The sequence below is a fragment of the Volvox carteri genome, assembly GCF_000143455.1.
Source record: "Volvox carteri f. nagariensis unplaced genomic scaffold VOLCAscaffold_44, whole genome shotgun sequence".
Taxonomy (NCBI): domain Eukaryota; kingdom Viridiplantae; phylum Chlorophyta; class Chlorophyceae; order Chlamydomonadales; family Volvocaceae; genus Volvox; species Volvox carteri.
In genome coordinates this window covers 438,932-451,333 of record NW_003307587.1, presented here as the reverse complement: position 1 = coordinate 451,333, position 12,402 = coordinate 438,932, and the positions used below count along the sequence as shown (strand labels likewise).

The 12,402-nt window shown below is 57.1% G+C and overlaps 1 protein-coding gene across 1 annotated transcript; it reads right to left on the bottom strand.

Annotated features, from left to right (window-relative positions):
* Positions 1 to 7,166: 7,166 nt before the first annotated feature.
* On the bottom strand, positions 7,167 to 10,355 carry VOLCADRAFT_95460 (uncharacterized protein; the record flags this gene model as incomplete). Its single annotated transcript, XM_002954558.1, has 3 exons — positions 7,167 to 8,171; positions 8,469 to 8,887; positions 9,461 to 10,355. The coding sequence occupies 3 exons, from the start codon at positions 10,353 to 10,355 to the stop codon at positions 7,167 to 7,169; spliced, it is 2,319 nt and encodes a 772-aa protein (XP_002954604.1).
* Positions 10,356 to 12,402: the final 2,047 nt, after the last annotated feature.

Genomic DNA, 12,402 nt, shown 5'->3' with positions numbered 1-12,402 from the left:
GTCGAGAGGGAGCCGCGCTATAGGTGAGCTCACCTGTGAACAACAAGGCAAGACCGTATTTCTCGTTTTGTAGCTTACCATAAAAGATTTTTTTGGCAAACGGGAAGCGAGTTAATTACTTCCTTTCCACGTGGTACTCAGGGCCCGCCCGCTGCCTTACAATCAACGCATACCTGCCACAGCCTTTGCCCTTATTTCCCTTCAGATTGCCAAACCAAACACCAGTAACAGACGCTACAGGGAACCACCCAATGCGGGCATAGCTGCCCACCTCTCTTCATAATGCGCATTCAATTGGCCATTCATCCCAGCAGCCCCCGGCCACCCAAAAACTAGCAGCGCCATGCGGCGCATATACCCTCGCAGCCTTGGACGGCCTCCCCAAGAGGCGTTGCCCTCCAAATCAGGGGGGCTAGGGCCCCGGTCCTAGGGGCTAGGTCCTAGGGGCTAGGGGCTGAAACATTATGGCATGTGCGGGTACACATCGGATCCCCGCCCACCACAATGTGGGGTATTCCCGACAAAACCGCTATTAGGACCGCGCCATGGGTTGGTTTGATTAAGAAGATCTTACCCGTTGCAGCGGAACCGCCGCGAAAGCGTTGTAGAGCCCGCAGGATCAGGCCCAGGTACGACGGTTTCCGTACAGAATCCAATCCCACGCTCCGGTGCGCTAGTGGCTAAAGGACGTGCGACACACTTGCCGCCTGGTACAGACCTGGCCCAGACCCGGGAACAAGTGGTCTTAACAAGTTCTAACCATATCAGATAGAGCACCTGTCGCACAAGTCGCGGCTTTCCTGAGAGGCGAGGTTATGACTTTCGCACACCGGGATATGTGGAGGATGATGATGAGGAGGTTCTTGCAGGCTCGCAGCTTTGTCCTAAGCCGCCCCCACAATTGCAATTCAAATCCCCGAAGGCCCGCCATGCATACTTCGATACTTGCCATGCATGTGTGGTGCTGCTGCTTGGGCTGCTGCTTGGGCGGCGCCGGCGGCGGGGACTCTTAGTGGGCCATGATCCACATTCAAACTGACATGCCAATCTTTCTCCCCGCGGCGAGAGGCTGAACCTCATTCTTTGCGTGTCTTCTTCAACATGAAGTGTTCCTATGTGCCAAAGATGCGCCGCCGTGTTTTAAGGTCTGCCTTATGCCGGACGAAGCAAAAAGCTGTGCATGTACGTCTGTAGCACCCGATCGTCCCCTCGCCTTGCGAAATAGCTGAGAAGATCTGGGACATACATGAGAGGCAAGGCTAAACCTACTCGGCAGCATATTGGCTTTTCTCTTTCTATATCGGGATAGCGAATTTAATTGACCAGTAATTATTTCAAGCGAACCATCAAGGGACACCGAACGGGCAGGTTAGGAGTCCCTCAGATATGTATAAAGCCAAAGGATGAATGTGTATTCAGAGGGCAGCACACGAATCCACCAACCCAAGACAAAACCGCCGTTTAAATTATGATATCCTAAAAAGAAAAATTAGCACACCAATGTAACACACGGCTAAGCGAGTCCTTCATGCATCATCGGTCATCGTACCATGCCGTACACACGCACGGCGGCATTAGGTTGGGCGACGGTATCAGATACCAGGACCCAGGGCCCTGTCTACCGATGCGATGAGGAAAAGCCGACGGACGGACTACAGGGCCTGTGAGGAGGGCAGTGCCAAAGCCGAATAACGCGACCCTCTGCTCGCTGCAGACTGTTAGCTGTTAGCTGCAGGCCAAGTCCCTGGACGAACTAGGCGGCTCGTGGGCAACATATCTGGAGCGAGATACACCAGCACAGCGTGTATTTCTGACACCTCTGTATTTTCGACATACATGACCCACCACACACAACGTTATGAGAGGCAAATTAAAGGGTCGTTGATTTTGCGTTGTGAGGACATTAATGAAAAGACCGCCCAAAGGGATTTAGAACGGATTTAGGAACCAGCAGTGCGCGCGCCCCCTGCAGCCCCCCCTGCAGCTGATCTGTCAGCAGCCGCAACAGCAGTAGCAGTAGTAGCGGCAAAAGCAGTAGTAGCGGCCTTCCAGCTTGCTCTACAACAAACTGGACAGCTCCAAAACAGCAAACAGCGACATACACACGTACGTACACAACGAGAATGGAGAGCTTTAAGACGCGGTTGGTCATATGCACCGTTTCACGGATCGTAGGACCACCAGTGCAGAGCAGCACTCAATTATTGCGTATAGCCTGAGCAGCCGTGACGACATATACATACTTACAACATCCTAGACGCACATACATACATACATAGACACACACATACACACGCGCATGTTACCAAGGGTATTGCCCGGCCCACCGTAGTGCATCAGCGCACGACCCAGACGGCACACGCAGTGGCAAGGAAGTGTTTAGCAGGAGGTGTAAAGCAGCTGCCGGGCAGCCGCACTGGGAAGAGCAACCGCGGCCACAGCGACAGTGGCAGCGAAAACAACCAAACATAACGGGCCAAAAACCATGCGACACTTTTTTTAGAAGTTTATATCAATAAGCAGTAGCAGCAGCAGCAGTAGCAGCAGCAGCAGCTGTAGCAGCAGCAGGTCCTGCAACACTTAGTGCAAGTATCTGTCACAGCAGCAAGAGAGAGGGGGTTCATATCATCTGCCCATTGGGGCCGCATCCCACTACCCAAAAACAATACACCTCAGCACCCGTCTCTTTTTGCCATCATGCCTCCATCCCGCGATCATCATCATCATCATCATCATCATCATCTTTTTCTACATCATCATCATCATCATCATCATCATCATCATCATCACCACCATCATCATCACCACCATCACCATCACCCTGTTGAAACCGCACGGTGGGCTTGTCACACACAGCTTCCTATATATACATACCATACATACATACATATAGGGGACACATCACTGCACATTACTTCCTCCGTCAGCCCAATCGCCACCACCACCAGGGTAAAGGGGGATGCTACAAAGTGCGGAGGAAACAGTCCTGTTGGGGCCAAACCCCCACTGCTGCTTTACTTTATGCCCCCTCCCCTCTCCCCCCCCTTTGGGCCGTCGTACGGCGCCATATTAGGAATCGCACACACGCCATTCCGTCGGCGTCGCCGTCATCGTGCTGCACCGTGGCAGCAGTAGCAGTAGCAATGGCAGTAAATACCAGGGGAGACAGCAATTTCCGTTTCCACGGCGGCGCCAGCTACTCAGGTTTTTGTTGAATGGCGGACGTGCACGTGCATCTGTCACGATGCCGGTGAAGCATGAAGCAGAAATGAAGTCAGTCCCGTTCACAACACCGACACCGACAACAAAGACAGTATCTCACTCATAGCTCCCAAACATAAAACACAAAATACACACACATACATACATACATACATACATACATACATACATACATACATACATACATACATACATACATACATACATACATACATACATACATACATACATACATACATACATACATAACGGCATACATAACGGCAGGCGGCTGGCAGAGGTTAAGGCCTGACTTCTGCTCCCAGTTGACCCAGTCGACCCGGGTTCAAATCCGCCTGCCGGCTCCTCGGGTGTTTGAGGAGTGATGAAATGGGAGGTGGCCCCCCATCTTATGGACGGTGTAGGACGTGATAATATCAACTTGCGAGCTGACCAGGAACTAAGTTGATGCGCCGTTGATCCGCTAGATTTGGTTGGATGCTGGTGGTGAGTTGCCGAACTCAACGAATACATTCTGAAGTCGGATGGGGTGACGGATTAGGGTGCCCCTCTAGCAGGGGAGAGCAGGGACTGCCCCGGGAAAGGGGGCCGCTGGCGAAGTTAACCACCCTGTAACAACATACATACATACATACATACATACATACATACATACATACATACATACATACATACACACGCACACAAAAACATAACACGGTGTTGGTGTCGGTGTGATGCTGGTATGAGGGTACTCGGGTATTATATCGTTACCGGTACCAGAGGCACAACGTGCCCCTTGCGAGGGCCGGTGAGGTGGTGCTGTCACCTCAGCACAGGGAGCGAAACCGGACAGCGCAGTTCAGTAAAAAGCAGAGTTCCACAGTGCGGCAAAACCCCCCAACCCACCCCACCCCACCCACCTCCCCCACCCGGCACACACGGGGTTTACGTGCGAGAATAACAGCCATTGTCTGTTTTTGGAATGTCTGTCAAAAGAGAAAAAATGCTCCAAGACACATCATGCCCCCCACTTCCCCCTTCATGCATCATTTGCGGGATGCCCGCCGCAGAAACCCGGTCCCCGCCTCTTCGCAACCTTTTTGGACATCCCCCCTCCAAACACACGTGATCTCAGTGATACGCCTAGAAGCCGTCACACCAGGCTCTGTCTGTCTTACCAAGCGCAACATTAGGACCATCCCTCCTCCTCCCCTTCCACCTCGGGAAGCCGCCCAACTGGAAAAACACCTAACTGCCAGCCACAAACGGTTGCTACATGTGACTATTTGTAGCACGAGCACATCGAGACAAAATACGCAAACTCCAAAAGGCGCAACACAAACCGCACGCACACAAAAACAACAACAACAATCCATTCACTACGAATCCACTAATCTTAAACGTCCCAATGGGCAGCAGCAGCACTCTAAAACACACCACCACAACAACAACATTACACAAGTGTGGGATAAATCTTGGGATTTAATGCTAGTATTGGCGAAATGTGCGGAAAGAGTGAGTGTGGCGAGGCTGCTAATCAGCCAGCGAGGCGGGGGCTGCAGAGCCCTCGAACCGGCCGGACAAGAGCAAAACCCATAAAGAACACGAACCCTAAAACGAGAAAGCGAACGCTGTGTGCCGCATTACGCGCCCTTCCCGGGGCCCACCAGCCCTCACACACGTGCAGACGCGCACCTGGCGCTCCTACAGCGCCAAAACAGAACACGAAAACAAGTCAAAAGAATCCTATAGGTGTCTAGGGGGCTTTTCCTTTCCAGAAAGAGCACACACGAGTCGAACACGGCGCCTGAACTTCTGTTCAAAGAGAACCTGCGGTCAGGCAGACCCCCAAATCGGCAAGAGGCAGCCAGACCAGTACATCCAACACCACGCACAATGGAGAGGCGCGCACGCTCTAGGACGTGCGTGCCTACATACGTACATACACACATACATGCATGCATGCAAGTGCATCGCAAAGCGCGCGTGCGCGCAAACAAACACACACACACAATACACAACCGCACAGGCACAAGCACCCAATAACCCCGACACGAGGGGATGTACTGCCCAAGCCAGCATGCATACCCACCACCACCACCACCACCACCACCGCATGCTTCATAAACAGAAGACGTTGAGCGTCCCAACTACCAACGGTTTGCACTGAAAAGCGTCGAATGCCGTACACTCCGTACGGGTCGTACATACCCACGCCACGTCGACCTAAGCTCAGATTGGAGCCGAAAAAAGACCAGCAATGGTCATTTCAGGTCGCTGCATCGGAAGTATATATATACATGGAAATGGATTTGCATCAGATCCGAATCCGAATCCGAATCCGAATCAGATCAGGCTAGTTATCCCGTGGGGGACTTGAGCAGTTCATATTGATATATTGCAACCCTCGTCGGCTACGTGTGAGCGGACAAGGCGGCCTGCACTGAAGGGCGCTCTTTCCCTCCCCCCCCACACACAACGCCCATCACGTCGGCCTCTTCTCCTTCCTTCTACACAGCTACACAGTACGTGTCTTGGAAAAAATGAGCTCTTCCTGTCACCAGTTGGGTGGGTGGGTGTGTGGGTGAAATTAATGTGCAGGGCGGCAACGCCGCGTGTTGCTGCATGACGGCACGAGCAGACCAGACACGGCCCAGACTGTAAAGCTGCGTTGGCGTACGACAAATCGTGTGAACGGTAGCCGTACGAGAGGCTTTGCAAACGGGCCAGCAGCTGCAGACAGAGATGGCAGACAGACAGACAGACAGACAGATAGACAGACGAATTGATGACAGCCCCTCTCCCATAGCCACAAAACACAATCCGATCCGTAACCCTTTGCGAATTTCAACCCTTAGCGGAACCCAGATCGGGAGCCCCTTCACGGGTGGCTGTCCGGGGTGCCCCAAAGAAAACAAAGAAAGACAAAAGGAACTAACCGGAAAGCGACTAACGACGAATTGCATGGCTGCCGTCGCAGCGTCATTCATGCAAAGAGTTTTGCATGTGCACACGCGCACGCGCGCGTGCGTGTGTGTGTGTGTGTGTGTGTGTGTGTGTGTGTGTGTGTGTGTGTGTGTTGTGAGTGGCAGGGTGTGATGATGGGTGGGCGGTGTGATGGGGTGTGATGATAGGTGGGCGCGTGGGCGCGTGGAGGAAGAGGTACAGGAAGCATCGCGTTAAGTGCCAAATGCCAAATGCCAAATAACATCTTTTATATGTCAAAACACATAGCGAGTGTGAGTGCGAGTGCGAGCGCGAGTGTGAGTGTGAGTGTGTGTGTGTCTGTGTGTGAGTGTGAGTGTGAGGAGAGAGCGGCAATGTATCCCCAAAGTGATGCACTGGGGGAGAAACCTAATGTGTCGTACAATACGGCATTAATAAGCATTCCGTACGCGCTTAATGGTGGTCTACAGCGCCTTCGCAGCGCAGCCTTATCCCCCCTCCCCCCTCGCGCTCTCAACCCCCCAAAACCCCGCGCGCCCTCGACGGGGGGTGTTGGTAGGGGGTTGCAAAACGCTCCGCGTACTGGACGACGCATACCGTTATAAACCGACGCACGCCGGCATCCCCCCTTCCAGACTACAAGCGGAAATCTATCTATCTGTCTTCCAGGGTTTTTTCAAATCCACAAACCGCAAAACCCACAACAACCCATCAGGAACAATCATCAATGCTCCATCAACTACCAACCGTCGAAACCGTAACGGCATTTCCGCAACATCTAATCGTATCATCATCATCATCATCATCATCATCATCATCATCATCATCATCATCACCATTCTACTCATTTACGTGCAGCAGCGCACGTTCGTAACGCACACACACATACACAGACACGGACATACACAGACACGGACATACACACGGACATGCACACAGACATGCACACATGCAACACTCCCAGGACACCGGCTCTACCTCCACCTATTTGGTGGTGGAATTGTGCTGCGGGGGCCCTACGGGTTCTCCTTGGCAGGCACGGGGGAGTAGGACCCCCCCGGGGGGGAGCTGAACGGGGACGTATCCGCCAAATTTGCCCCATTGGCGCTGTCCCCAGTAGCGCAGCTTGAAAGCCGCGACGGCTGCCGTACAAGGAGATCCGGCTGCGCGGTGACGCTGCTGTAGCTGCCGGCGGCAGCAGTCGGGGGAATACCTCCCGCCAGGCTGATGGACGAGCATAAATGTCCGCCGCCGCTGCTTCCCGTACTCTGCACGCCGGTGCTGAAGCCACCCGGCAACAGCTGCCAACAGCTGCCGCTGCCACTGGGGCGCCCGCCTTCCGCCGCCAGCATGACTGCCGTACCCTCCCCGCTACGTACGGAACTGCCCGTACGCCGCAGGGCACGAGGACCGCCGCTACCGACAGTAACGCCAACAGGGAAAATCCCGCCGCCGGTAGCGCCGCTCCGAAGTAAAGGCTTGCTAGCACTGTTGCTACTGCTGGCACGGAGGAGAAGGCTACCGCCGGCACTTGCGGTGGCTGTGGCCGCAGCCACCGTCGTGAGAATCGTGGCGGGACCGTCAGTTCGTCGTCTTGCTTGCGTCCTTGCATTCACGGGACGCTGCTCCGCATCATCGCAGCCGGCTATGACACCCAGACCCAATTCCGGACCCAAGCGGCCCATAGCGCTGAAACGCAATTCTGCCGGGCTGCCGACGCGCGCGCCCGCTCCGTAACTCTGCCGTACGAGACCGCCGCCGCTGCCTGTGGCAGAGTGCGTGTGCCATAAAGAAAGGGACACGGCGCTAGAGCCGGGGCTGCCGTACAAGGCATCCGACCCTCCCCCCAGGGAACCACAAGCGGGGTAACGATGCTCCGAAACCGGTCCATGCCCGTGAACGGGGTTGGCGGCGGCGGCGGCGGCGAACTCCAGCGGCGGCACCGGCGGCTGAGTTTGGAATTTACCATCGGCAACGGCAACGATGGCGTTTCCATTTTCGTTACCCGTGTTGGGGTCGGCCTCATCCACGGCGACGGCGGCAGCGGCAGCAGCGGCGGCGGCGGCGGCGCCGCCGCCACCTCCCACCAAATCGGTATTGCCATCACCGTCGCCGCCGCTGCTGCAGCCGTTACAACTGCCGTTGCTATCCTCGCTGCGGCAGCTTTGGCTGCTGCTGCTCGGTGTCGACCGTTCGCTTCGGTCGCTGCCGAAAGCGACGCTGCCGTTGTTACCGTTGTTACAGTCCTTGCAAATGAGGCGGTTGGCGGTTGCGACGGTCGCATGCAACGACTGCCCATTCGCCGTCGCCATCCTTACCGTTGTATCACAACGGTAACTCGCAGCAACACACCCGCAGCCGCCGCCTGCCGCCATGCCGGCGGCGGCGGTAGCGGCGGGCCGGCCAACACACATACAGGTGTCACCACCGTCATAGACGCGGGCCCTGGACCCCCCCAGCGCCTCTTGATGCTCGTACTCTTGCAGTTTCTGGTCGCCGTACTGGCCAGGGTAGCTTCCACTTCCGTCGGCAACGTAAGTGCCGCCAGCCCCTAGCGCTCTTCCCCCCTCACCCAGGTTAAGCCGCCGTTTAGGCGGTAGGCCCCCAGGCCCCTCAGGTACAGGTAACCCCGCCTCAGGCCCCGCAGGAACGTAGCTGTCCTGCTGGCGACCCGTGGGTCGGTCGGAACGGATCGCCAGCGCAAGCGCCGTCGGAGGCGGCGGCTCCTTGGAATTGCCTCCGACGACGACGACGGAGCAGCCGCCGCCGTATTGCTGCTTTTCATAATGGCGAGGATCGATATCGTGGGGTTGCGGGTTATGGGAGCTGTCGTATTGGGGACTGCGCCGCCGTGTCGGCGGCGGTTCCCAGCTTGCCGCCGGGAAGGCGCCGCCGCCGCTGATGACGGCCCCGCTGGAGCTGTCGTACAGCAGAGCGCTGCTGCTGATGTTGCCGCTTCCACCGCTGCCACCGCCGCCGTCAGCTGCGGCGACAGCTGCGGATGTAATGTTGGCTGTAGCGCTGTTCAATCCGACCTTTTTCGTCCTTCCACCGTCATCCCCGCCGCCGCCGCCGCTACTGCCACTGCCACTGCCACTGCCACTGACGCCGCTAATTGTCTCTCGCTCCTCTTCCGCCGCCGCCGCCGCCGCCGTCACCGTCACCGCCGTTGCCGCCATCGCCTCGCCGTTGCTGCGTAAACTCCACCGCGAATGCTGTTGTTGCTGCTGCTGGATATGCTGCTGCTGCAGCTGATAAGCAAGGAATACATTGGGATGCTGTTGCCGTACTTGCGGGCTCCGTACGTCACCTTGGTGTGTACGTCCCGTGGGGCTTGCCAGGTTGGCGGGGTGTCCCAACGCCGAGTGTCGACCCCCGGGGGTAGGGGAAGTCAACCCGCCTGAGAAACGTGAGAGGCGAGAGGGGGAGCTAGGGTGCGTGGGGCCCGCAGGGCATGGCGCCGGAGCTGCCACCTGCGCCGCAGTGGCGGCGGCGGCGGCGGAGCTCCCAGTGGCTCCCAGCGCCAACGACGGTACGACAGCGCTGCCGGCTGACTCGCGGGTACTACGAGCGGAAAAGCTGCGATGGCTGGCGGCGGCAGCGGCGATGCCGCCGCTGCCGCTACCGCTGCCTATGGCAAGGCCGCTGCTGCCGCTAGCTAAGACATGGCCGCCGCCGCCGCTGCTGCTGCTGCCTGCAGCGACGCTGCGCGTCGCAGCCGCACTACAGCTGTTCGGCCGCTGCGGGGCTTCAGCGGGGAACAACAAGTTGCGAGCACCAGCACCGCGCTGGGGAGCCGCCAACCCGTCAGGGAAGTCGGCGGCGGCGCGGGGCCCGTTCCGGAACGCCGCCGCCGCGCAGGCAGACGGCAGCGTTGACGTCGTCGTCGCTTCGCGCCAAGCTGATGGGCCACTGCTGTAGCAACCGCCGACGCCGACGGCGCCATTGCGACATGGGGAAACCATCGCCAAGTCCGCCGCCGATTCCCGCGCGTGTTCCGTTGCCAAAGCCCAAGCGGGCAAGTGAGCTGCCGGGACACAGGCGGCCGTAGCGACGACGCCGCAGCTACAGCAATTTCCGCCTCCGCCATAGCCGCTACAGCCGCTCCCCGTGCCCCTAGCGGAGGCGGCCCTCTGGCCCAGCATGCCCAAGCCCTCGACGGAATCCGGATCGCCGTCCAAATGGGAAATCCTGTACGCGTCCATTGTACGGATGTACGAAAAAACAAACGTTTCTCAGTAGACAGAAGAGAAAAAGAGACTCAAATATGTTTTTAAACGGGGCCCAGGGCATCGACAGAACCTTTCGGGCGCCGTACAAATCCGTACAAGTACGTGTTTTGATACGAAGGAAAATAGAAACCCGAAACCCCAAAACCCGAAACACAGAAACCCCGAAAACAAGCTCTGGAACGGGAGGGGGACGTCATCATACCTCCTTGTTGACGTGGACCTGGACCTGGCCGTGACCCCCCTGGAGCCCCGCTGAGAGCAACCCCTTTTGTGCCCTTGAGCCGCCAGGGGCCCCGTCTCCGCCTGCAAGCCACAGCGGCACCCCATCCCTGAACCGTGAGCTGCCATGCCTGCCCCTGTTGCTGTTGCTGATGATGATGCTGATGATGATGACCCTCCTCCTCCTCCTGGCAATGCTTCCGCTGCGGTGGCGGCGGCGGCGGTGGCGGCGGCGGCGGCAGCGATGTTGTCGCCGTAAGGGGCGTCCTGGCCGCTATTGCTGCGTACGGAAATCGAGGCACCCGTACCGCTGCCCCTGCGGCGGGTCCTATGATACAGGAGTGGGCTGGTGCACATCTCGCCAGAGGTCACGGCGCCGTCGCCGCCGCCGCCGCCGCCGGACATCCGCGCCGACGCCTCCGCCGCAATCGCCGTTACCGCCAGCGGCGACGGCACCAGCGGCGACGGCGCGTTCGGCACCAGGAGGCCGGAGCGGCCTGAAGCGGCCGCCGCCAGTACAGACGGCGGTATGCCCGCCGCCGCCGCCGCCGCCGCCGCCGCAAGCTGCTGCCTCGCGCTACGTGACGACGCCAGTACGACATCATCCGACTCCAAGAGTTCTTGGTAATCCTCGGCAGTGTATGCTCCGAAACACTCGGCAAACAGATTGAGGCCCTTACGGTGGGGCGCATGACCCATGTCGGCCAGTAGCTGTCGGCGAAAGCAAAGTACGGCACAGTACGGCACGGTACGGGATATCCATGTCAAATTGAAGACCGCGGTTTATTTACAAGCTACCCGGAGAGCGTTGTGCAAAACGCAGCTGGCAACCCTCCCTTGCCGTATTCGGGTATTACCACCCCCCTGTCGTACCTGATCATGGTACTGCATCATGTACAACATCAGTACGGAGCCGCGGCTGCGTTGCGCCGGCATCACCGCCCGCCGCCAGCGCTGTTGCGCCCGCACGTCTTCCGCCATACTGACTGGGGTGGGCAGTGGTACGCGGCCCGAGAGCACGTGTGCGAGCCACAAGGCTTGAAGGCCGTGTGTGAGGATGTTGTTGTAGGTGCTCACCTGCGGGATACGAGAATACGAGATGAACGATAACGATGAAATTAAAAGTAGGAAGAGTATGTCTGTATGTGTCTGTCTATCTGTCTGTCTGCCTGTAGAATGTCTGCCTGTAATATGTCTGTCTGCCTGTCTGTCTGTAATATGTATGTCTGTATGCGCCCACTCACGTGTGTGTGTGTCTATTTCTCTATTCCACCTCAACCTCAAGCGGGTAAACGCACCTCACTGCCGATAAACGCAAGATGCGGTACGGCGTACGGCAGGCAGTTGCGGTACAGGTACAAACCATCCTTCTGCAGGTCCAGCCGAGCACGCATATCGCCCTCCAAATAGTCGTACGTCTTGAGGTAGCCGGTGCAGTACAACACCAGATCCGCCGCCACAAAGCTACCATCCTAAAAAGCCAAACATGTTTTTGTTATTTTTTTGTTAAATTAAGCAACAATGATATCTTTTAGTAATATCGCTCACTCCATCGGTTTCTTAAACACACCCCAACAAACGTCTTTCCATTACTTTACATGACCAACGGAGCTTCGGTAGTTTACGCATACCATCAAGCTTATCTCCGTTAGTTAGTTAGTTAGTCAGTTGATGATATGAAGCCACACATACACACGTTAGTCACCTCCCCCCTGGAGGCTGTGAGGCCTCTGTAGGGTGTGGGCCTAATCACTACTACACCCCCCACACACACACTCCCTCCCTCCCCCCCCCCACCCCC